At 46.9% G+C, this 22,617-nt stretch overlaps 1 protein-coding gene across 3 annotated transcripts in view; it reads right to left on the bottom strand.

The window, feature by feature from the left end:
- The window catches only part of PAX7 (paired box 7), a 246,288-nt gene that overhangs the window by 210,253 nt on the left and 13,418 nt on the right, over nt 1-22,617 (bottom strand). For 2 of the 3 annotated variants that reach the window (XM_085609035.1, XM_085609036.1), the window contains exon 4: nt 19,564-19,698. In XM_085609035.1, the coding sequence (XP_085465161.1) occupies nt 19,564-19,698 (135 nt within the window). The remainder of the gene's footprint in view (nt 1-19,563; nt 19,699-22,617) is intronic. The other variant, XM_085609037.1, reaches the window with a different exon arrangement.

The raw sequence follows: 22,617 nt of genomic DNA, 5'->3' as shown, positions 1-22,617 counted from the left end.
TGCGCCCTTCCACCAGTATTACCCATCCGGGAGTGTTTCACCCCTCCAACTCTCTTCACTCTCCACAAGTATCCGCCCCACCCCGGTCTGCCCTTTCACCAGTGTTTCGCCCTTTGGCGAGTATCTCCCCACCAGTGTCTCACCCCATGATGGGCTTCTCTTGACCTCCACTTGGTGTTTACCCTTCCAACAGCGTCACTGCCCTCCACCAGGGTCTTCTATTCCACTGGTGTTTCTCTTTGCACTCATTATGCTAACTCCAATGGGTATTTGTATAGCGCCTCGTTTACCAATCGCTTGCCCTCTTGGCACTGCGTTGCAAACACCAGCCAGCAGTAGGGATTCATCCAGCACAGGTATTTTACACTGCGGCGTTTTATTCTCAAACACCACTGATGTGGGTGGACGGTGTGGGGCTGGCGTCAAGGCAATTCATCCCTTCAACCGGAAGGCACCAAACCCCTGGAAGGGGGGCGGGGCGGTGCCCCCCTCAATCCCCGAGTACAGGCTGTCCACAGTCATCACCCGCGTTTGTAAGCCCCGCTCTCCAGCCATCCTCAGCCCAGGAAGCGACCATGCTCACCTCGCTGCCTGCTCAGCTAGAAATGTTCCATTTATCCTGGAACAGAACAATTTCCTGAGAGAGAAAAGTGCGCACTCAGCATTCCGCGCCTGTCAGCTTCAGAATCCGCCCCCACCTCACTTTTAAAAGCTTCCTCGAGTGCTTCATCCTGCGTCAGACCTGGACACCAAAGCCCCCGCCCCCACCAATGCTCCCACCCCCTCTTATAGGCTTCCAGACCGACTGTTCACAGCTCAGAATCTCACACAAATGCGAGCGGTGTCTCTCTTTATTAATGCACACAAACTGTACTAGAATAGTCCTCTAGCCAGGTATCTGCAGTTATTCCATCATGATATGCAATCCATACAATTCCATGCGGGGTGTGTGTATGTGGATATGCATACGCTCCAATTCAATTCAATAAACCTTCATCGGAAGCGATGAGCATCCTTAAAATTCATAAAAGCATCACACGGTACAAAATAGGTATAAAATGTACACACAGGTGAAAATATATATATATATATATATACTCCTAATGTAATTATTAGGTATAGCAAAATGTCCGCTATATAAACTAGTGCAACGTAACGTTGATTCGGGAAAGGCCGCGAGTTGATCACGATCACCCCCCTCCCCATGGTAATAAATAATACCCCCCCCCCTGCGGATCTGCACACATGTTTTACGCCATGTCGATATTTGCATCTTTAGGAGTTGTGAAAGGTGTTACAGGAAGTGGTAAAAACATCGCCCTTCCCACTGTGGTAATAAATGCATGAATCTGAGTTTACTAGTAAACTAAGCTCCTATTAACACCTTTTATCGTGCCTCATACATTGCACCAGTGGGGCATAAAAACATTAATGTCATACCGGTGCGCAAACATGTCCCCAATAAAAACATGTTCTATTAGTCTACTATTCATGGCCACACACCACCTCACAGAGCTCGCGCGTCATGCTCTCAGATAGTCCCGCAGAAATGTCGCCGCGCTCCCTGGCAGCCCTAATGTTACACTCACGCAGTGGAAACCCACTTGCGGCTCTGGTGCTGGTAAATACCTTTGTCCACAACTACCAGAGCCAAAAATGACCATTTCATGAATCGTCTGTAAAGATCACTGCCACCCGTGTACAAGAGCAGAGTTATGTGGAAATACACACACATTCTTAAAAAAAAATACTGGCTGCGACCGCCCCCTCCTGCCCTATTCTGCTACTGGTCTTACTGGGAGGGGAGAGGGCAGACATGTACAGATGAAAGAGGGGGCGAGAGAGTTTAACGCGCTCTGAAGACCCTGTCCTCGACGGATGATTGGGGGGGGGGGGGGGTTGTTACCAGAGTGCCGCTTTAAGGACAGGCTCAGTTATAAATCGGCAGTAGAGCCCTACACCGTGTGTTGTCGGACACCCGGAAAGGAGAGCGCGCTGTGAAACTTACACCAGGTCCCGTCACTGCTGCCAATATCACCCACCCACCCCCAGGCAACCGGCGCGGGCATTCCGCACATCTTAAATTCAGAGCACTGCGATTAAATAAAGTGATTCTTCATCACATTAGCCTCCTACCCCCAAAAAATAATAATAAAATCCGATGCGGCTAATAACTGGGCTTCATTTCCAGGTGCTTTGATCACATTCCGATCGTATAAAACGGAGTTTCGTTTCTAGGCACGTAAGTACAATTGTTTAAAATACATCGTTATAAAAGTCGAGCATTAACTTCCGCACCCTACCCTTTTTGGTTGAAAGATACATTTAAAATGCACGAAAAAATGCACAGGAACATACATGTACGTGCACTCACGAATAATAATAAAAAAAAGGATAACAGGCAACAAAGAAAATGCAACATTGAAGTTTCATCAACAAACATTCGCATGGCAAGTCACAAACAGTTCCCACATTTGGGTCATCTCTTATCGTAATTTATACGTAAAAACACAAAGAAAACACTAAAATAAAACCTTTCTAAATACCAATAAACGAAAAATATAAATGACGGAGATATAAAGCAGAGAATTTAGGAAAAAGCCAAAAAGCAAACCTTCTGTGGATGATATCGAAAGTTACACCCCCCCCCCCCCCCCCAACAACACACCACCTTCCACCGCGGCGCCTGTCGCCGCATTCACATCTCTAAATGAAGAATTTAAAAAATCCTTAAACGTGATTTCAAAAAACCCTCTTTAACAACAAAGGAGCTTATTCTCGATTTCCAAAAGAGCATCCCGTAAAAGGGGGTTATTCTTCGCGGACAGACGCGGCTCCGCTCTCGCTAAACTCGCGAACAGCGGGGAGTTTTGAATAATTTAGCCCCTTTTCTCGCCGCTTTGTGCAAACTTTCTCTGCTGCCCGCTGCTGTTTCAACGGGAAAGGAATTCCCTCCCCCTTCACCGGACTTCTTTTTTTTTCTCTGAGGGTTTTGTGGTTTTTTTTTTAAGGCGCTCTGTCTGTTTTTTTAACTGTTTGCTTTTGTGATGTCAGACATCGGCGCTTCTGAGAGCTCCATAAACTGTCCTCTTTGTGTCGAAGTTCATCACCGAGGCCGCCACAGAAGAGCTTCTTGCGGCCCCGAGAGGCTGTCTGTGTCCCGCCTTTCAGAGGCAGACAAATGTTTGCACAGGTCAGGGGAGTGGGGGCCAACTCGGCCCCCGCTAAACATTTAAATTTAAATATTGTCAGCCGCCTATCTCTCTCTTCTTCTGCAGGATTGTTCTTCCCTCCTTTGTTCCGCCTTTATTCTATTTAAAGCGCCTATTTTAGCTGCCCCCTTTTTGAGGAGGAGGGCGGGGTGAAGAAAGAAACTTTTCATTTGGTTTCCTAAATGCATTGCGGGGTTAGGAGACGCAGCAGCGATGAAAGGAAAACTCTGCTTTTCATGCAAAAGTCAGGGGCTGCACGCTTTGGAGTTAAATAACGTAACAAAGGAGATGATATTGTATAAAACTGTAAGCGCTACAAAAATATAAAAATTGTAGTAAAGTGTTCTATTATGTGCGTACTTTAAATTAAACGCATAATATAATTGTGGTTGTGTGTACGTATAAATATACACTCAACGTACACAATATTATCTATAACCGCTGAAAATATTATAAAACCTCATTAAATATTACATTCGATATTCATCTAAACGCTGACGTAAATAACATCAATACACAACGAATTACAAATTGAACGCACTTTTTATTCCTCGAACAAACACCGCACATAACTCGGGGCATCGAAAAAGCAACACAACTATTCTTGCCAAAAACATATTTTAAGTCGGCGACGATATATGTATATATCATTTCAACAACTTTAATCATGATTTACGACTCCAATAAAATACGTGCGCATACATTTCACATCATCTTGTCACAGACTAACACTCGCGCTCAAGGACTAACTGGCCAAAATACAAAAAAATACGCAATCGAATCGCGTTGAGAGCAACCATCGATATGTTTCGTTCTAGCGCTAAGCATAGATATATATACCTGTCGTTATCCAGACATTTAAAGATAAGAACACAAATCGATATTGAGGTAAATCGACATTCTAACCCGAACACATTCTGCTTTCCGTTTTTTAGTCTGTTTTTCGATCAAAGGTTTGCGTTCATTTAATTTCGCATTTGGTAATCTGTAATTACGTTTCTCACTCTTCATACATAGATGTATACATGCATAGGCCTTCATATCTAAACATGATGTGTTCTTCGTTTTTATTTTTTATTTCAAAAATAGTTTGTTTGTATGTATTTCGGATATCCACAAGTTCCCACACCAAGCCTCAAAGAAGGATGGGACATTTCTACCGAGTTTTCCCAAGGTGGTTTGGTGGCAGAAGAGAGGGGGCCCATAAGGGGGGGGGGCGTCATTATTCGTTCAATATCACATTAGATTTCAATTTGTATTTCTTCCTGCCGGCCACCTGCGACCCGGCGACCCAACCAGAGCGCTGTACTCCGGAGGTGGGAGAGATATCCGTGCAGGAGAGGTGTGCGTCCGCGGAGGGTTCGTGCAGAGGCGTCGTCGGTGCCGCGGGGATATGTGCACTGTGGTGTGGGCATAATCCTGTTCTGGGGTTGGTGTCTGTGCGTGGAAAGGCGTCTAGAGAGAGAGGGCGGGCGGGAGAGAGACACAGGGATCCACGCAGTAAGACGTCCCTGCTGAGAGACAAGTCTGTGCCCGGAGAGGTAGGTAGGCAGGCTTCTGTGCACACAGGGGAGTCGGCACACACACCCTGCTTGTGCTCAGAAGTGTCTAGAAAGAGAGGTCTGTAGTGAGAGTCTGTAGGAACACAGCGAGAGGTCTGTGCATGTGTAAGTGCTGTAAGTTGCTGCTGTGAGTTTCGTCTGTGCTTCCAGCAGTATACGTGCGATGAAAAGTGAAGGTGCGGGGCTCCGTGTTCCTGCAGAGGTATGGGCCTCAGAGGTCTGTGCTGGGAGCGGTGTCTGGGCAGTCCTGGCCGTGCTGGGAGCGGCAGCGGTGCTGGCGCGCTGAGGCCAGTGTTGGGACTGTGAGAAGTGTCAGTGTGGACTCTGCGCGTACTGTGGCCGGTGCTGTCGGCTCTCTGCAGTGGGGTGTGCTAATGCAGGTGAGTAGGAGCTGAGAGCGCCCTAGGGCCGCGAGGCACAGGTATGGGGGCCACGTGTCCTGTGAGTAGTACCCCTCTGAAAGTAGTAGATGTTGTGGTGCTGTAAGGTGCAGCTGCGAGTTCTGCAGTGCAATGAGACACGGGTATGAATAGTATATGTGCTGTAGGTAGTGCCTGTGCTGTAACTAGTAGCTGTGTTGTGGTACAGTGAGCAGTAGCTGTGCGTTCTGCAGTGCAGTGAGGCATAGGTGTGAATATATGTGCTGTAAGTAGTACCTGTGCTGTAACTAGTAGCTGTGGCGGTGCTGCTGAGCAGTGAGCAGCAGCTGTACGTTCCGCAGTGCTGCGAGGCATAGGCATGAATATTATATGTGCTGTAAGTAGTGGCTGTGCTGTAACAGGTACCTGATTCGGTGCTGCTGTGCAGTGAGCAGGAGCTGTGCATTCTGCAGTACTGAGAGGCATAGGCATGAATATTATATGTGCTGTAAGCAGTGCTTGTGCTGTAACAAGTACCCGGATCAGTGCTACTGTGCAGTGAGCCGCAGCTGTACGTTCCACAGTGCTGTGAGGCATACCGGGTCGGACTGGCCTATAGGGCACTCAGGCAGTTCCCGATGGGCTGGTCTGAAATGTCAGTGTGGGCCTATTTATTGGCTGTTTGTGGGCCTGCTTTTTGGTCTGCTGGGCCGGTTTTTTATTGTGGATTTCCTTGATATAAAATCAAACATTGTATTCAGCAAACACACATCCACACAGCCTTCCACCCCTTGTGAAGACAGGTTGTATAACAGTTTTGCAAGTCCCAAACATCCCCAATTTGCAAACATGGGCTACTTCTTTTATCTAAGTTACTAATGGGAGCCACTTTTATTGTGGTCCCCGGGCCTACTTTCAGGCCCAGCCAGAGCATGGAGACATACGTATGAACACTACACGTTCTTCAAGAAGTGCCTGTGCAGTGAGTAGTGGCTGTGATGTTGCTACTGTGCCGCCAACTCTCTTGCAGGCATAAGCTCCAACTATTGCCTATTAATAATTGCTGTGCTGTGAGTAATGGATAAGAGGACACAGCTATGCTGTGACTGGCACCTGTGAGTTCTGCATTTGTCCTGAACCCTCTCTGTACAATGAGTAGAATATCTCAAGGGGCTGCTGTGAGCACTGAATGTGAGTACTTTCTGTGCTGCGCAAACTATTTTCTGACTGTGTAGAAGCTGCAGTGGTGCTGCTGTGAACTGTGATGCATGTGGTCTGTGAGGGTAGGTATGGTACTTTGAGTTGTGCTCTGTGAGTTGTGGTGTGAGCTGCATCGTGAGCTCTGCAGTAAGCTGCGCCGTGATTTGTGTTAGGAGTTGTGCTGCGAGCTGTAATGCTTGTAGTGCTGTGATCGCGCTCCCAGTCCTCCTTTAAATGTTTGTGTTTTGTGTACTGTCTGAGCTGTGAGCTATGCTGCAAACTGTGCTGTGGACTTGCTGAGCGCTGTGGTACACTTTGTGCACTATCGTGTGACTGCTAGGCAGAATGGAGAAAGCAGTGCTCGGAAGAGTACTGCAAACTATGATGTGAGCTTTGATGTGTGTGGGCTATGAAAGGTGGTTCTATACAGTGCACTTTGTGCACCATCGTGTGACTATCCTAGGCCGCCATGAGGAAGCAATGCTCGGAAGAGTACTGTACACTGTGGGTGAGCTTTGATGTATGCTGGACAGTGAAGGGTGCTTCTATGCAGTGCACTTTGTGCACCATCGTGTGACTATCCTAGGCCGCCTGGAGAAAGCAGTGCTCGGAAGAGTACTGCAAGCTATGATGTGAGCTTTGATGTGTGTGGGCTGTGAAAGGTGCTTCTATACAGTGCACTTTGTGCACCATCGTGTGACTATCCTAGGCTGCATGGAGGAAGCAATGCTCGGAAGAGTACTGTAAGCTGTGCTGTGAGATTTGATGTATGCTGGGCTGTGATGGGTGCTTCTATGCAGTGCACTTTGTGCACCATCGTGTGACTATCCTAGGCCGCATGGAGGAAGCAGTGCTGAAGAGTACTGTAAGCTGTGATGTGAGCTTTGATGTGTGTGGGCTGTGAATGGTGCTTCTATACAGTGCACTTTTTGCACCATCGTGGGACTATCCTAGGCTGCATGGAGGAAGCAATGCTCGGAAGAGTACTGTAAGCTGTGCTGTGAGCTTTGATGTATGCTGGGCTGTGAAGTGTGCTTCTATGCAGAATACTTTGTGCACCATCGTGGGACTATGCTAGGCCGCATAGAGGACGTAGTGCTCAGAAGAGTACTGTAAGCTGTGCTGTGAGCTTTGATGTATGATGAGCTGTGAAAGGTGCTTCTATGCAGTGCACTTTGTGCACTATCATGGGACTATGCTAGGCTGAATGGAGGAGATAGTGATTGGAAGAGTACTGTAATCTGAGGGTGAGCTTTGATGTATGCTAGGCTGTGAACACTGCTTCTATACGGTGCACTTTGTGCACCATCGTGGGACTATCCCAGGCCGCATGGAGGAAGCAGTGCTCGGAAGAGTACTGTAAACTGTGCTGTAAGCTTTGCTGTATGCTAGGCTGTGATGGGTGCTTCTATGCAGTGCACTTTGTGCACTATCATGGGACTATGCTAGGCTGCATTCAGGAGATAGTGATTGGAAGAGTACTGTAGTCTGTGGGTGAGCTTTGATGTATGCTAGGCTGTGAACGCTGCTACTATGCGGTGCACTTTGTGCACTATCGTGTGACTATCCTAGGCTGCATGGAGGAAGCAGTGCTCGGAAGAGTACTGCAAGCTATGATGGGAGCTTTGATGTGTGTGGGCTGTGAAAGGTGCTTCTATACAGTGCACTTTGTGCACCATCGTGGGACTATCCTAGGCCGCATGGAGGAAGCAGTGCTCGGAAGAGTACTGTAAACTGTGCTGTAAGCTTTGCTGTATGCTAGGCTGTGATGGGTGCTTCTATGCAGTGCACTTTGTGCACTATCATGGGACTATGCTAGGCTGCATTCAGGAGATAGTGATTGGAAGAGTACTGTAGTCTGTGGGTGAGCTTTGATGTATGCTAGGCTGTGAACGCTGCTACTATGCGGTGCACTTTGTGCACTATCGTGTGACTATCCTAGGCCGCATGGAGGAAGCAGTGCTCGGAAGAATACTGCAAGCTATGATGTGAGCTTTGATGTGTGTGGGCTGTGAAAGGTGCTTCTATGCAGTGCACTTTGTGCACTATCATGGGACTATGCTAGGCTGCATGGAGGAGATAGTGATTGAAAGAGTACTATAATCTGTGGGTGAGCTTTGATGTATGCTAGGCTGTGAACGCTGCTTCTATGCGGTGCACTTTGTGCACTATCATGTGACTATCCTAGGCCGCATGGAGGAAGCAGTGCTCGGAAGAGTACTGCAAGCTATGATGTGAGCTTTGATGTGTGTGGGCTATGAAAGGTGCTTCTATGCAATGCACTTTGTGCACCATCGTGGGACTATCCTAGGCCGCACGGAGGAAGCAGTGCTCGGAAGAGTACTGCAAGCTATGATGTGAGCTTTGATGTGTGTGGGCTATGAAAGGTGCTTCTATGCAATGCACTTTGTGCACCATCGTGGGACTATCCTAGGCCGCACGGAGGAAGCAGTGCTCGGAAGAGTACTGTAAGCTGTGCTGTGAGATTTGATGTGTGTGGGCTGTGAAAGGTGCTTCTATAGAGTGCACTTTGTGCACTATCATGGGACTATGCTAGGCTGAATGGAGGAGATAGTGATTGGAAGAGTACTGTAATCTGTGGATGAGCTTTGATGTATGCTAGGCTGTGAACGCTGCTTCTATGCGGTGCACTTTGTGCACTATCATGTGACTATCCTAGGCCGCATGGAGGAAGCAGTGCTCGGAAGAGTACTGCAAGCTATGATGTGAGCTTTGATGTGTGTGGGCTATGAAAGGTGCTTCTATGCAATGCACTTTGTGCACCATCGTGGGACTATCCTAGGCCGCACGGAGGAAGCAGTGCTCGGAAGAGTACTGTAAGCTGTGCTGTGAGATTTGATGTATGCTGGGCTGTGATGGGTGCTTCTATGCAGTGCACTTTGTGCACCATCGTGGGACTATCCTAGGCCGCATGGAGGAAGCAGTGCTCGGAAGAGTACTGCAAGCTATGATGGGAGCTTTGATGTGTGTGGGCTGTGAAAGGTGCTTCTATAGAGTGCACTTTGTGCACTATCATGGGACTATGCTAGGCTGAATGGAGGAGATAGTGATTGGAAGAGTACTGTAATCTGTGGATGAGCTTTGATGTATGCTAGGCTGTGAACGCTGCTTCTATGCGGTTCACTTTGTGCACTATCGTGTGACTATCCTAGGCCGCATGGAGGAAGCAGTGCTCGGAAGAATACTGCAAGCTATGATGTGAGCTTTGATGTGTGTGGGCTGTGAAAGGTGCTTCTATGCAGTGCACTTTGTGCACTATCATGGGACTATGCTAGGCTGCATGGAGGAGATAGTGATTGAAAGAGTACTATAATCTGTGGGTGAGCTTTGATGTATGCTAGGCTGTGAACGCTGCTTCTATGCGGTGCACTTTGTGCACTATCATGTGACTATCCTAGGCCGCATGGAGGAAGCAGTGCTCAGAAGAGTACTGCAAGCTATGATGTGAGCTTTGATGTGTGTGGGCTGTGAAAGGTGCTTCTATGCAGTGCACTTTGTGCACCATCGTGGGACTATCCTAGGCCGCATGGAGGAAGCAGTGCTCTGAAGAATACTGTAAGCTGTGATGTGAGCTTTGATGTGTGTGGGCTGTGAATGGTGCTTCTATGCAGTGCACCTTGTGCACTATCATGGGACTATGCTGGGCTGCATGGAGAAGATAGTGATTGGAAGAGTACTGTAATCTGAGGGTGAGCTTTGATGTATGCTAGGCTGTGAACGCTGCTTCTATGCGGTGCACTTTGTGCACTATCGTGTGACTATCCTTAGCCGCATGGCGGAAGCAGTGCTCGGAACCTAGTTCTATGGTGTGCTGTCGGTTTCGATGTAAACGGTGAGCTGTGTAGTGTGCTGTTTTGAGATATGCTGTAAATTTCCCTACTCGGACATTGGTGGCGTCTATATTGTGAACAGGGATAATGTTTTTTTTATTATTTATTATGAAGTAATTGCTTATTTGCCAATTTGGTATGTTTTAAGTCACTACATCTGTGTGCTGAAATAAAATACTTGGAATTGAACAGATGTGCTGTGAACTCTGATGTTAACTGGAAGGTGTATGGTGTCCTCTAAGTAGTGCCCTGAGCATTGCTGTAAGCTGAGCTGTGAACTGTACTTTAAGCAGTGAAATGCGCATTGAACTCTGCTGTACACAGAGCTGTGAGCTGTCCTGTAAGCTGTAATCCTAGATGCACGCCAGGTTTGCTGTGAGTTGTACGCTTTCCTGTAAGCTGTTCATGCCAGCTTTGCTGCGATTGTACGATGTCCTGTAGGCTGCGCTTCCAAATGCATGCCCGCTTTGCTGTGAGGTGTAAACTGTCCTGTAAGCTGTACTTCCAGGTGCATGGTAGCTTTGCTGTGAGTTGTACGCAGTCCTGTAGGCTGTGCTTCCAGATGCTTGCCGGCTTTGCTTTGAGGTGTAACCTGTCCTGTAAGCTGTATTTCCAGGTGTATGGCAGCTTTGCTGTAAGCTGTACACTGTCCTGTAAGCTGTGCTTCCAGTTGCATGCCAGCTTTGCTGTGAGTTGTACACTGTCCTGTAAGCTGTGCTTCCAGATACAAGTCAGCTTTGCTGTTAATTATACACTGTCCTGTAAGCCGTGCTTCCAGTTGCATGCCAGCTTTGCTGTGAGTTGCACACTGTCCTGTAAGCCGTGCTTCCAGTTGCATGCCAGCTTTGCTGTGAGTTGCACACTGTCCTGTAAGCTGTGCTTCTAGATACAAGTCAGCTTTGCTGTTAATTATACACTGTCCTGTAAGCTGTACTACCAGATGCATGCTAGCGTTGCCGTAAGTAGTACACTGTCCTGTAAACTGTGAACTCTGTCTTAAGGTGTGCTTTGAGCTGTGCAATTTATTGTCCCAAAGTGCATTTTGGTGTGAAGTGTTTTAATCAGTGAGCAGTGGGCTTGTCTGTGAGTGGTACCAAAAGTTATAGCTTTACTGTCAGCATAGCAGTGCGAGATACACTGTTTTTAAAATCATCAGATTCTAGCCTTTTAATTGTCTGTGCAGTTGCCAAGTTGCGCGGCAAAATGTGGATCATAAGAAGGACTGTATTGAAAAAGTAATTGTTTTATCTTTTAACTAGGTTTTTAGCTCTAATTTTTATCAACTTGACGGTTTTTTTTCTCTTTGGCACAGACTTTTGTCAACACCGTTTTTAATTTTTATATAAGCAAATTTCAATCTGCTATGACAATGTACAGGATAATTTAAGAGGATGAAACTGATGATCTGTAGCTATGAACTTGAATTGCTTTTTATTGGATTTCTTGTACTGTACACACTTGCACTTTTATGGTCGTAATGACCGACATAAACTTTTTATTATGCTACACTGTAAATACCACATAAACATATCTGCTGTGAGTAGTACAGTAATAACTGTGTTGGAAGACTGTAAAAGTAGCTGTGCTGAGAGTAACAGCTGATCCGCGAGTTGTGAAGTTATAGCGGTGCTGTCAGTACTGCTGTAGTAGCCATGCTCGGAGTAACAGCTTTGCTGCGAGTACTACAGTAACCGCTGTGCTGTAGGTAGTGGATTATTAGCTGTTTTGTGAATTGCTCAGCAAGCTGAGCTATGAGGACTGCAATAAAGCAGCTGTACTGTGAGTAATAGTTGTATTGTGAGTAGGGTAGGAATAACTGTGCTTAAAGTGACATGGTAGTAGCTGCACTGTGAATAACAGCTGAAGCTTGAAGAATACTGTGCTGTGAGGAATAGTTGTGTTTTACGTACTGCAGTGACTGCTGATCTGTAAGTTGTGTAGTAAAGTTGTGAGGATCAGAGTAAAAGCTGTGCTTTGAGTAAAGCAGGAAAAGCTCTACTGTGACCGCTGTATTGTCAATATTGCAGTAATAGCTGTGCTTTGAGCACTGTGGCTGTGAGGTACAGCTGTGCTGTGAGTAGTGAGCAGGCGCATCTCTGCTGTGAGGAACAGCTGTACTGTGGGTAGCTTGAGAAGTGCTACAGTGGGTGTGATGTGAATCTGAGCTGCAGTAACACCTATGCTAAGTAATAGTTTTGCTGCAGCCAATGGCTGTGCTGTGAATAATGCAATACATTCTGCAATGTGAGTAGTGGCTGCGCTATGCGTAATAGCTGTACGGTGAACAATGCAATAAATTCTGCAGTGGGAGTAGTGGCCGCGCTATGCGTGATCCCTGTACGGTGAACAGTGCAGTAATAGCTGTGTTGTGAGTACTGCAGTGGTAGCTGTAGTGCAAGTTATAGCTGTTGAGTGAGTAACAGCTGTAGTGTGAGAAGAGTAGCAATCAACATGCTGTTAGTAATATGTGTACTATGAGAAGCGCAGTAAGACCTATGCTGTGTGTAGTGCAGTAACAGCTGTACTTTGAATAAATCTGTAATATCTGTGACGTGAATAATTGTTATTTTGATTACTAGAGACAGCTGCGCTGTAAGCAGTGCAGTAACACGTGTGCTACGAGTAGCGCAGTGAGTTGTACTTTGAATAATGCTGTAATATCGGTGCTCTGAGTAATAGTTGTGTTTTGAGTACTACAGTAACTTCTGTGCAGTAATACTGATGCTGTGTGTAGTGCAGGAATAGCTGTGTTGTGTGTGATACCTTTGCTGTGAGTAATATAGTTACACTGAGTAGCACAGTAATAGTTGTGCTGTCAGTAGTGTTGTAGCTGTTGTGTAAAGAATGCATGTGCTGTGAGTAATATAGTTAAAACAGTTAGTGATGCAGTAACAGCTGAACTGTGAGTGTTGTATTAGCTGTTCTTTCAGTAATAGCTTTACTGTGAATAGTGCAGGAATCAATATGCTATTAGTAATAGCTGTACTGTGAGTGGTGCAGCAATTAGTGGGCCGTTAATAGGCACACTGTGGGATAACCAGAGTAAACACCTGTGTAGTGCAGTAATAGCGGTACTTTGAATCATGATGTAATAACCATGCTCTGAGTAATAGTTGTATTTTGAGTACTGATGTAACAGCTGTGCTCCAAGCAAGGCAGTTATACTGCTACTGTGTCTAGTGCAGGACCTGCTTCTCACAATAGAATTATCCTCTGAGCATTATCATCCCACCCTTTCTCCTCAGAACAGAATTACTCTCGGAGCATCATATTCATGATGCTCAGATGGTAATCCTGTTGTGAGAAGAGGTGGGATGATGATGCTCAGAGGGTAATTCTGTTCTGAGAAGGGATGATGTGATGATGCTCAGAGGGTAACTCTGTTGTGAGAAGGGATGGGATGATGATGCTTAAAGGGTAATTCTGTTGTGGGAGGGGATGGGGTGATGATGGTCAGAGGGTAATTCTATTGAGAGAAGAGGTGGGATGATGATGCTTAAAGGGTCATTCTGTTGTGAGAAGGGATGGGGTGATGATGGTCAGAAGGTAATTCTATTGAGAGAAGAGGTGGGATGATGATGCTTAAAGGGTCATTCTGTTGTGAGAAGGGATGGGGTGATGATGCTTAAAGGGTAATTCTGTTGTGGGAGGGGATGGGGTGATGATGGTCAGAGGGTAATTCTATTGAGAGAAGAGGTGGGATGATGAGGCTCAGGCAGTAATTATTTAGTGAGGCGAATGGGGTGGAATGATGCTCAGGCAGTAGTAATTCTGTTGTGAGAAGGGATGGAGTGTTGATGCTCAGTGGGTAATTCTGTTGTGAGGCGGGACGGGGTGATGATGCTCAGAGGGTAATTCTGTTGTAAGGAGAAAGAGGTGGGATCATGATGATGCTAAGAGGGTAATTATGTTGTGAGAAGGGGTGGGATGATGATGCTCAGATGGTAATTATTTTGTGAGGAGGAGGGGGATGATGATGGTCAGTGGGAAATTCATTTGTGAGAAGGGACGGGATGATGATGCTCAGTGGGTAATTCTGTTGTGAGATGAAATGTAGATGCTCAGAGGGTAATTCTGCTCTGAGATGGGATGATGATGCTCAGAGGTCGATCCTTTTGTGAAGAGAAGGGGTGGGGTGGTGATGCTCAGAGGGTAATTCTGTTCTCGTCAATTCTGTTGTAAGAATGGATTTGGCGATGAGGCTCAGAGGGTAATTCTGATGTGAGAAGAGATGGGATGATGCTCGGCGGGTAATCCTGTTGTGAGGAAAAAGAGGTGGGATGACGATGCTCAGAGGGTGATTCTGTTGTGAGAAGGGGTGGGGGATAATGCACAGAGGGTAATTCTGTTGGGAGGAGTAGTTGGTGATGCTCATAGGGTAATTTTGCTGTGAGGAGAAAGAGGTGGGATGATGATGCTCAGATGGTAATTCTATTGCGAGGAGAAAGTGGTGAGATGATGATACGCAGAGGGTAATTCTGTTGTGAGAAGGGGCGGGACGATGATGCTGAGAGGTGTGAGAGGGGATGGAATGATGATGATTAGAGGGCAATGCTGTTGTGGAAGGGGTGGGTGATGATGCTCAGATGGTAATTTTGATGCGAGAAGGGATGGGATGATGATGCGCAGAGGGTAATTCTGTTGTGAGAAGGGATGGGATAACGATGCTCAGAGGGTAATTCTATTGAGAGAAGAGGTGAGATGATGATGCTCAAAAGGTAATTCTTTTGTGAGGGGATGGGATGATGATGCTCAGACAGTAATTCTGTTGTGAGAAGGAATAGGATGATGATGCTGCTCAGAGGGTAATTTTGTTGTGAGGAGAAATAGGTGGGATGATGATGATGCTCAGAGGGTAATTTTGTTGTGAGGAGAAATAGGTGGGATGATGATGATGCTCACAGGGTAATTCTATCGTGAGAAGGGATGGGATGATGATGGTAAGTGGGCAATTCTATTGTGATGAGAAGCAGTGGGATGATGGTGCTCAGAGGGTTATTCTGTTGTGAGAAGGGGTGGGATGATGTAGGGTGGACAATCTTGGAGTGAGGAAAAGGGGTCTGATGATGATGCTCAGTGGGTCATGTTGTAGAGAGGAGAATGGTCCGGATGATGGTGATGCTGTATAGGTCATTTTGTGACGATGATACTTGGCTGAAATTAACTGGATGATAGTACATTTGTAGAGGTGATGTGAGGTGGTAATTCTAGGGCAGTGATTTTGGGTGGCTAGGCTTTGTTGGTGAATTTTCGGTGGAGATCAAAGGGTGATGATCTGGGAGGGGTTATAATATGGCTTAAGATGCTGGAATGGTGTAACTGGAGTGAAACTGGGAGTGATAAAAGCTGTACCATTCCTTGTAAACAAGCTGTCTCTTTTCTTTCTGTGATGTCTCTTTGGGTTTAGAGAGATGCCTCTGTCGCTTGTACACAATCTGTCTCGTGGGAAGTCTGTGCGGCTGGAGTGAACTGCATCGATCCTTCTGTTTCTGTGGTGTTTCTTTGAATGTAGAGAGATGTCTCTGTCCCTTCTATGCAAGCTGTCGTATACGATGTCTGTGCGGCATGAGTGAGCTGCATCAATCCTTGTAAACGAGCTGTCTCTTTTCTTTTGGTGATATCTCTTAGTGATACCTCACCATCCCTAGCACATTAGCTGTCCAATGAGGCCTCTATGAGGCTGCAGTGAGCTGAACCAATCTTTTGGAAATAGCTGTCTCTTCTGTTTTGATGGTGTCTCTCGCATTAGAGAGATGTCTCTGTCCCTTGTACACAAGCTGCCTCGCTGAATGTCTGTGCAGCTGGAGTAAGCTGCATCATTAAATGTGAATGAGCTGTCTCTTCTGTTTCGGTGATGTCTCTGTGTGTAGTGAGATGCCACCATCACTTGTACATTAGCTGCCCATTGAAGTCTCTAGGAGGCTGCAATGAGCTGAATCAATTTTTGTGACCGAGCTGTCCTTCTGTTTCGGGGATGTCTCTCTGTGTGTAGTGAGATGTCACTGTCCCTTGTACATTAGTGTGTGTAGTGAGATGTCACGGTCCACTGTACATTAGTGTGTGTAGTGAGATGTCACCATCCCGCGTACATTAGCTGTCCATTGAAGTGTCTAGAAGGCTACAGTGAGCTGAATCAATCTTTGTGAAGGAGCTGTCCTTCTGTTTCGGGGATGTCTCTTTGCGTGTTGAGAGATGTCTCTACCCGGGAGCTGTGCGGGCTGGCTCTCAGGCACCCCCAGGGTCCATCAGTTCCCGTTACTGGGAGCTGACGCGCTGACGGGACGGGGAGAGATTTGCTAAGTGAATTTGTTGTTAAACAGATTGTTTCCCCGCTTCCTAAACAGTCCCCTGAAACTGGGGCTGACAGCTCGCTGGAGGGGGCTGCAGTATCAATTAGCGGCCGGCTGCAGTGTGTGCTGCTCAAGGCACAGCTGAGGCAGCACCACTTACGGCTGTAACTGTATTACTCACAGCACAGGTATTAGTTCAGTGCTCAGACATGGCTATTCCTGCACTACACACAGAGCCGGCATGACTGTGCTGCTTACAGCTCAGCTGCTTCTGCACAAAACACAGCGTATACTCCCAGCACGGATACTACAGCATTATTCAAAGTACGCCTATTCCTGCACCCCACACAGCACAAAAGGCACTGTTCTTACCACCGGGCAGCTATTACTCACAGCAAATTGATTGCAGCACTACTCACAGTCCAGCTATTATAACACTGCTCACAGGGCAACTCTTACTGTGCTAGTCACAGTTGTAACTGTGCTCTCAGCACAGGTATTACTTCAGTACCCAGGCACAGCCAATCCTGCACTACATACAGTGGCAGTAAACCTTCTTTGCTTACAGCACAGCTGTTACTGCACTACTCGAAATGCAAATATTACAGCACGGATATTACATCATTACTCGAGGAACAGCTATTACTACACTGAACAGGTGTTACTGTGGAGACCCCACAGTGCAGCTATTACTAACAGCCTATTCATTGCTGCATTACTCACAGTACAGCTATTAGTAATACCATATTCAATCCTGCATTACCCACAGTACAGCTATCACTCACAGAACAGCTATTACAAGACTACTCACAGCACAGCTGTTACTGCACTACTAACTGTTGTAACTGCATTACTCACAGCACAGGTATTACTCACACAACAGCTCTTACAACACTATTCACAGTACAACTATTACTGTGCTACTCAGTTTAACTGTATTTATTACTCCCCACACAGCTATTCCTGCACTACACACATCACCAGTACTACCGCACAGCTGTTACAGTAGTGCTCCAAATACAAGTATTACCCAGAGCACGGATATTACCCAATTCATAGTACAACTACTACTGCAATACACAGGAGTTACTGTAGTTACCCCACAGTGCAGCGATTACTAACAGCCCATTGATTCCTGCACTACTCATAGTACAGCTATTACACACAGAACAGCTACTACAACACTACTCGCAATACAGCTGTTTTTGCACTACTCACAGTTGTAACTATATTGCTTACATTACGTATTACTCACACAACAGCTATTACAACAGAAATCCCCTTTGAGCATCATCACCCCACCCCTTCTCACAACAGAATTACTGAGCATCATCATTCCACCTGGTTTCCATACAATAGAATTTCCCTCTGAGCATCATCACCCTATCCCTTCTCCTTACAACAGAATTACCCTCTGAGCATCTCCCTCCCCCTTCTCACAACAGAATTACCCTCTGAGCATCATCATCATCATCCCACCCCTAGTCCTAACAATAGAATTTCCCTCTGAGCATCATTCCATCCCTTCTCGCATTAGAATCACCATCTGAGCATCATCCCACCCCTTCTCATATTAGAATCACGCTCTGAGCATCATCCCACCCTTTCTCACAACATAATTACTGTGAGAATCATCATGCTGCCCCTTCTCCTCACAAGAGAATTACCTTCTGAGCATCATCCCACTCCTCCTCACAACAGAATTACCCTCTGAGCATCATTCCATCGCTTCTCACAACAGAATTACCCTCTGAGCATCATCATGCCACCCCTTCTCACAACAGAATTACCATCTGAGCATCATCATGCCACCCCTTCTCCTCACAACAGAATTACCCTCTGAGCATCATTCCATCGCTTCTCACAACAGAATTACCCTCTGAGCATCATCATGTCACCCCTTCTCAAAACAGAATTACCATCTGAGCATCATCATGCCACCCCTTCTCCTCACAACAGAATTACCCTCTGAGCATCATCATGCCACACAACAGAATTACCCTCTGAGCATCATCATGCCACACAACAGAATTACCCTCTGAGCATCAGCATCCCGTGTCTTCTCCTCTCAATAAAATTAGTTTCGGAGCATCATCACCCCACCCTTTCTACTCTTATAGTTACTCTTTGAGAATCATCACCCCGCCCCAACTCACAATAGAATTACCCAGTGCTCAATGCATTGGTGAGGCTGGTACATCACTGGTACATCCCTAGAAGAAATCTTCGCTCAGCTCACCTCAATCTGGTTACAGTGCCCAGAGTCTGGGAGATGAGATGGGGAGGCAGAGCTTTCTCTGTCGCAGCAGCAAGACTGTGGAACCCACTTTCTCGCCATCTGACTTGTATTAAACTGCATTCTCAATTTAGAAAAGCCTTAAAGACTTGGATGATCACCTTATAGGGGGATTTGTATCTGCTTCTTGGCTGAATTCGGCTAGTGAAACTACACTATCTACGGGTATTTGCTGTGATCTATAAATCCTATTAAAATCAAATCGTATTCATTTAAATTCCTATATTTATATACAGTGATTATGTGTGTACGTGTGTTAATATTGTATAATTTGTATAGAGCAGTTATATAGTCTAATATGTATTTGTAGTGATGCATTTTCACACCGGTGATCAATGGCTCAGTGTAATAAAGGATGCTACATTGCAGACTTCAACAGATTCAAAAACTGAACGCTCTGCCAACACTATTCATGTAATAATCGAACATTCTACACGTTCAGCATTTCAAATATGCTATCCACACAATAGCCCCTGTAATTCCACAAAAAACATCCATCCTTCACATCCAAACTAAAAACCTGTTGTAAAAAGGCAAACGGTGTACTATAGGAAATCTGTGAGACAATATGGCATAAATGTAGATATTCCATTCGGATTTCGAATATTATATACGTACTTCAAATCTGATATTCGAATACCATACTTCGAAGATTATACTGACAATTCAAATATTTAAAACGTGCCTAGAACTTTACATTCGCACTTGGAACGTTCCAACAAAATATCCCCCGCGCTTCAAGTAGCACCACCCTCCACTTGGAACATTCCCGAATTTGAATACTCAACCCTACCTTTATCGCCCAAGATGCCGTCGATGCTATGCTTGGTCTTTTTCTCGCCTTCCTCCTCCTTCTTCTCACACTCCTCATCGTCTTCTTTCTTCCCGAACTTGATTCTCAGCACTCGGCTAATCGAACTCACTAAACCTCGGAAAGCAAAGAAACAAAGCGGGATTTAAGCTCGATCCGCTCAGTTTTGGGGCCTGCGGACTGAGTATGGTAGTGTGCGCTAAAAGGCATATAAAAGCTGCATCTACCTGGACTTGGGTCTTGGAATGCTGCAGACATTCCTGCACTGTAGAGGGTTCTATGGTCTATAGGGGGCGGTGGGGATGAAGGGGTGACATAAACCGGATTCGCCCAGTCACATGCCCCCCCGCCCCCATACTAATGCTGATACACCCTGCACCATCTGCTGTCTGAAGGGGGAGTCAAAGTAATATACAAGTTTTAGTCACCCATTTTTAGAGCCCAGACCCCCAAGGTTGCTCCCTGCCCCGCTCCCATGGAACCCACAAATCAATACTTGATACCAGAGCGGTGAGTAAAAACGGCCATGTTTATAATACACCATAAACATGACAAATTAAATTTACTAATCACATTTTAGGATGCAGATCTAATCAATTGGTCATTAATCAATATTCAATCCATGTTTACATTTTTAATTTTGCATCCTAAACAATCAGCCTAAATGACTGACTAACTTATATACAACACATATTCTCTTGCTCCAGCACCAAGGGGCCCTCTGGCTCGCGCCACCCAACTGAGAACCACGCAAAGCGCAACCCACCTGCGTCCTTGAGAGGTGAGCACCAGCCCTCTGGTCCTTGTCCGCCACCTTAGGGCCCACCCCTCTACCACCAGGCTGACCAAGAGGGCTTGTGGGGTATAACCAGGGGCCGCTGCCCCATGCCCTAGCTTGTAACCTGAAGCACTTGCCCCCAGCCGGTGTCCCCATGCTCACTGCGGTGAGCTTACAGTCTCTCCCCCTCAGTGCTGGCCTAGGGAGTCTGCAGGAGGACTCCCGTTAACAATCTGAGTCAATCTTCTGTGGCCTCCTTACTTTAAATCTAAGGGACGGGTGGGTGGGAGATTCCTTGGACACGCACTGCGACTGGGGGCCGGTGCTTGGAAGAAGAGAGGACGAGAACCTGTGCACCAAGCCCTAAAGAGACCCCAGCTCCCCCCACCCCTCATCGCCGCAGTGTGTGAGGGGGCAGAAATAGAGGGTATTTAAAGATATCTCCAAAGGGATTAGGGGACTGTAGCTCCCCTGAGTAGTCTGGCATGCAGGCAGTGGGAAGGACAGGGCGCACGATACAAGTTGGAACTGTCCGGTGGTGGTTTCTGCAACCCCGGGGCCTCCACTTCCAAGGTGGTGAAAAGTATAAGACAATATAACCTGGAATTGACCGATGTAGCCCACCCTGCACCTCAGGAGCTGCAACAAGGGTTGGTTGGGGTGGTGCTGTGATTGTTGATGTGTGTGTTTGAACTTGGACTGAGCATGGCCCGGACAATGAGTGACTCCGCCATGGACCGGCTGTTTGAATGCCTCCCACCTTTCTGAACTTGGGTAAGCCCCGCTTTACCCAGACCCACTCTCCTCTGAGACCCACAGGCACTAACCTATCATTGGAGATATTTCTCTGACATTTACTGGTCACAATTTGGACCGTGAGTCGCCATTACCACCCAGAGTCACTGTTTTAGCACACTGATAGAATTGGGAGTCCACCGAGAGCACCACACACCCTGGAGACCTCTATGCCGCTCCCAGGTCACAGGAATGAGGCCGCTCCTTTAATGGACTGAGGGAATGACTCCCTTGCATTTCGCCTCACCCTCAGTCCAGGAGTAGTGCATCAGGGGTTCTTACGTACTTCCGGTGTCTCAGGAACGGGTAGTGTTTTGGGGCTATGAAAGTCTCAGTAACAAGAAGCTCCCACGGTGGTCCTAGTGTCCTGGGTGCAGGCAGCACCGAAGGTGTTGAAAGTGAGTTCGAGATTCTCAGTGCCTCGGAGGCACTAGGTATCTCAAGCACTAGGATTACCCCAGTCTCTAAAGTTCTGGTACTTTTTTAGGGCTCTTAGCATCTCAGTGTCTTAAGTGCTTTTAGAGTCCAGGGGGCGCCAGTGTCTCGCTTGGTGCTCTCAATGTATCAACTGCTATCAGTGTAGAAGTTGATCTCATGCTCCTAGTGTGTGGGTTGTCAGTGTCATGGATGCTCTCGGTGTATCAAGTGCTGGCGGTGTCTAAGGTGGCTGCAGCATCTCAGGGGCTCTATGCGTCTCAGGTGCCTAAGGTGACAGAAGCATCTTAGGGACCCTCAGTGCCTCAAGTGCTCGCAGTGTCTAAGGTGACTGCAGTGTAGGACTCTGTTTCTAAGGTGGTGGCAGTGTCTAATGTGTCTGCTTCATCTTTGGAACTCTCGGTGTCTCAGGTGCAGGCGGTGTCTAAGCTGACAGAAGTATCCTAGGGATTCTCAGGGCCTCAGGTAATGGCCGTGTCTAAGGTGACTATAGTGCCTTCCGAAGCTCTGGGTGCCTCGGGTGCTCTTAGCATCACGATTATTCGCTATGTCTGAGGCGCCCTCAGTGTCACTTGTGTTGACAATGTGTCAGGGTCATTCTGTGACCCCAGTGATGACAGAGCCTCGGATGCTCTCAGTGCCGTGACAACACTTGGTGTCTCTGGTGCTCACCTGGTCTCTAGTGCTGTAGGTGTCGGGAGCTGTTCCTTGTCGCAGGTGCTACCAGCGAAGGTCTTTCACTGTGTGTTGCCGGCAGGTCCCTGCCACCCTCAATTTAGCCATAGTCTTTACATGGCAGTCTCAGGTCCGGGCAGGGCCCTTGTCACTCTGTATTAAGTGCCAGACTCAGGTTTTGACAGGCAGGGTCTAGCAGCCTCTGGTCCTCTATCACACAAAAGGTGATGCGAAGAATCCTTGCATTAAATCCAGCTCAAACTGCCAGGCAAGGCACTCTTCTGGCCCTGGCATGGCTCCTTGTCAGACTATGTCACTGCGTTGGTGGGGAGGCCCCTTGGTACAACAGTATT

Source organism: Triturus cristatus, chromosome 1_2 (genome assembly GCF_964204655.1).
Source record: "Triturus cristatus chromosome 1_2, aTriCri1.1, whole genome shotgun sequence".
NCBI lineage: Eukaryota > Metazoa > Chordata > Amphibia > Caudata > Salamandridae > Triturus > Triturus cristatus.
The sequence above is the reverse complement of the archived record's forward strand: the minus strand, read 5'-3'. Positions and strand labels throughout refer to the sequence as shown.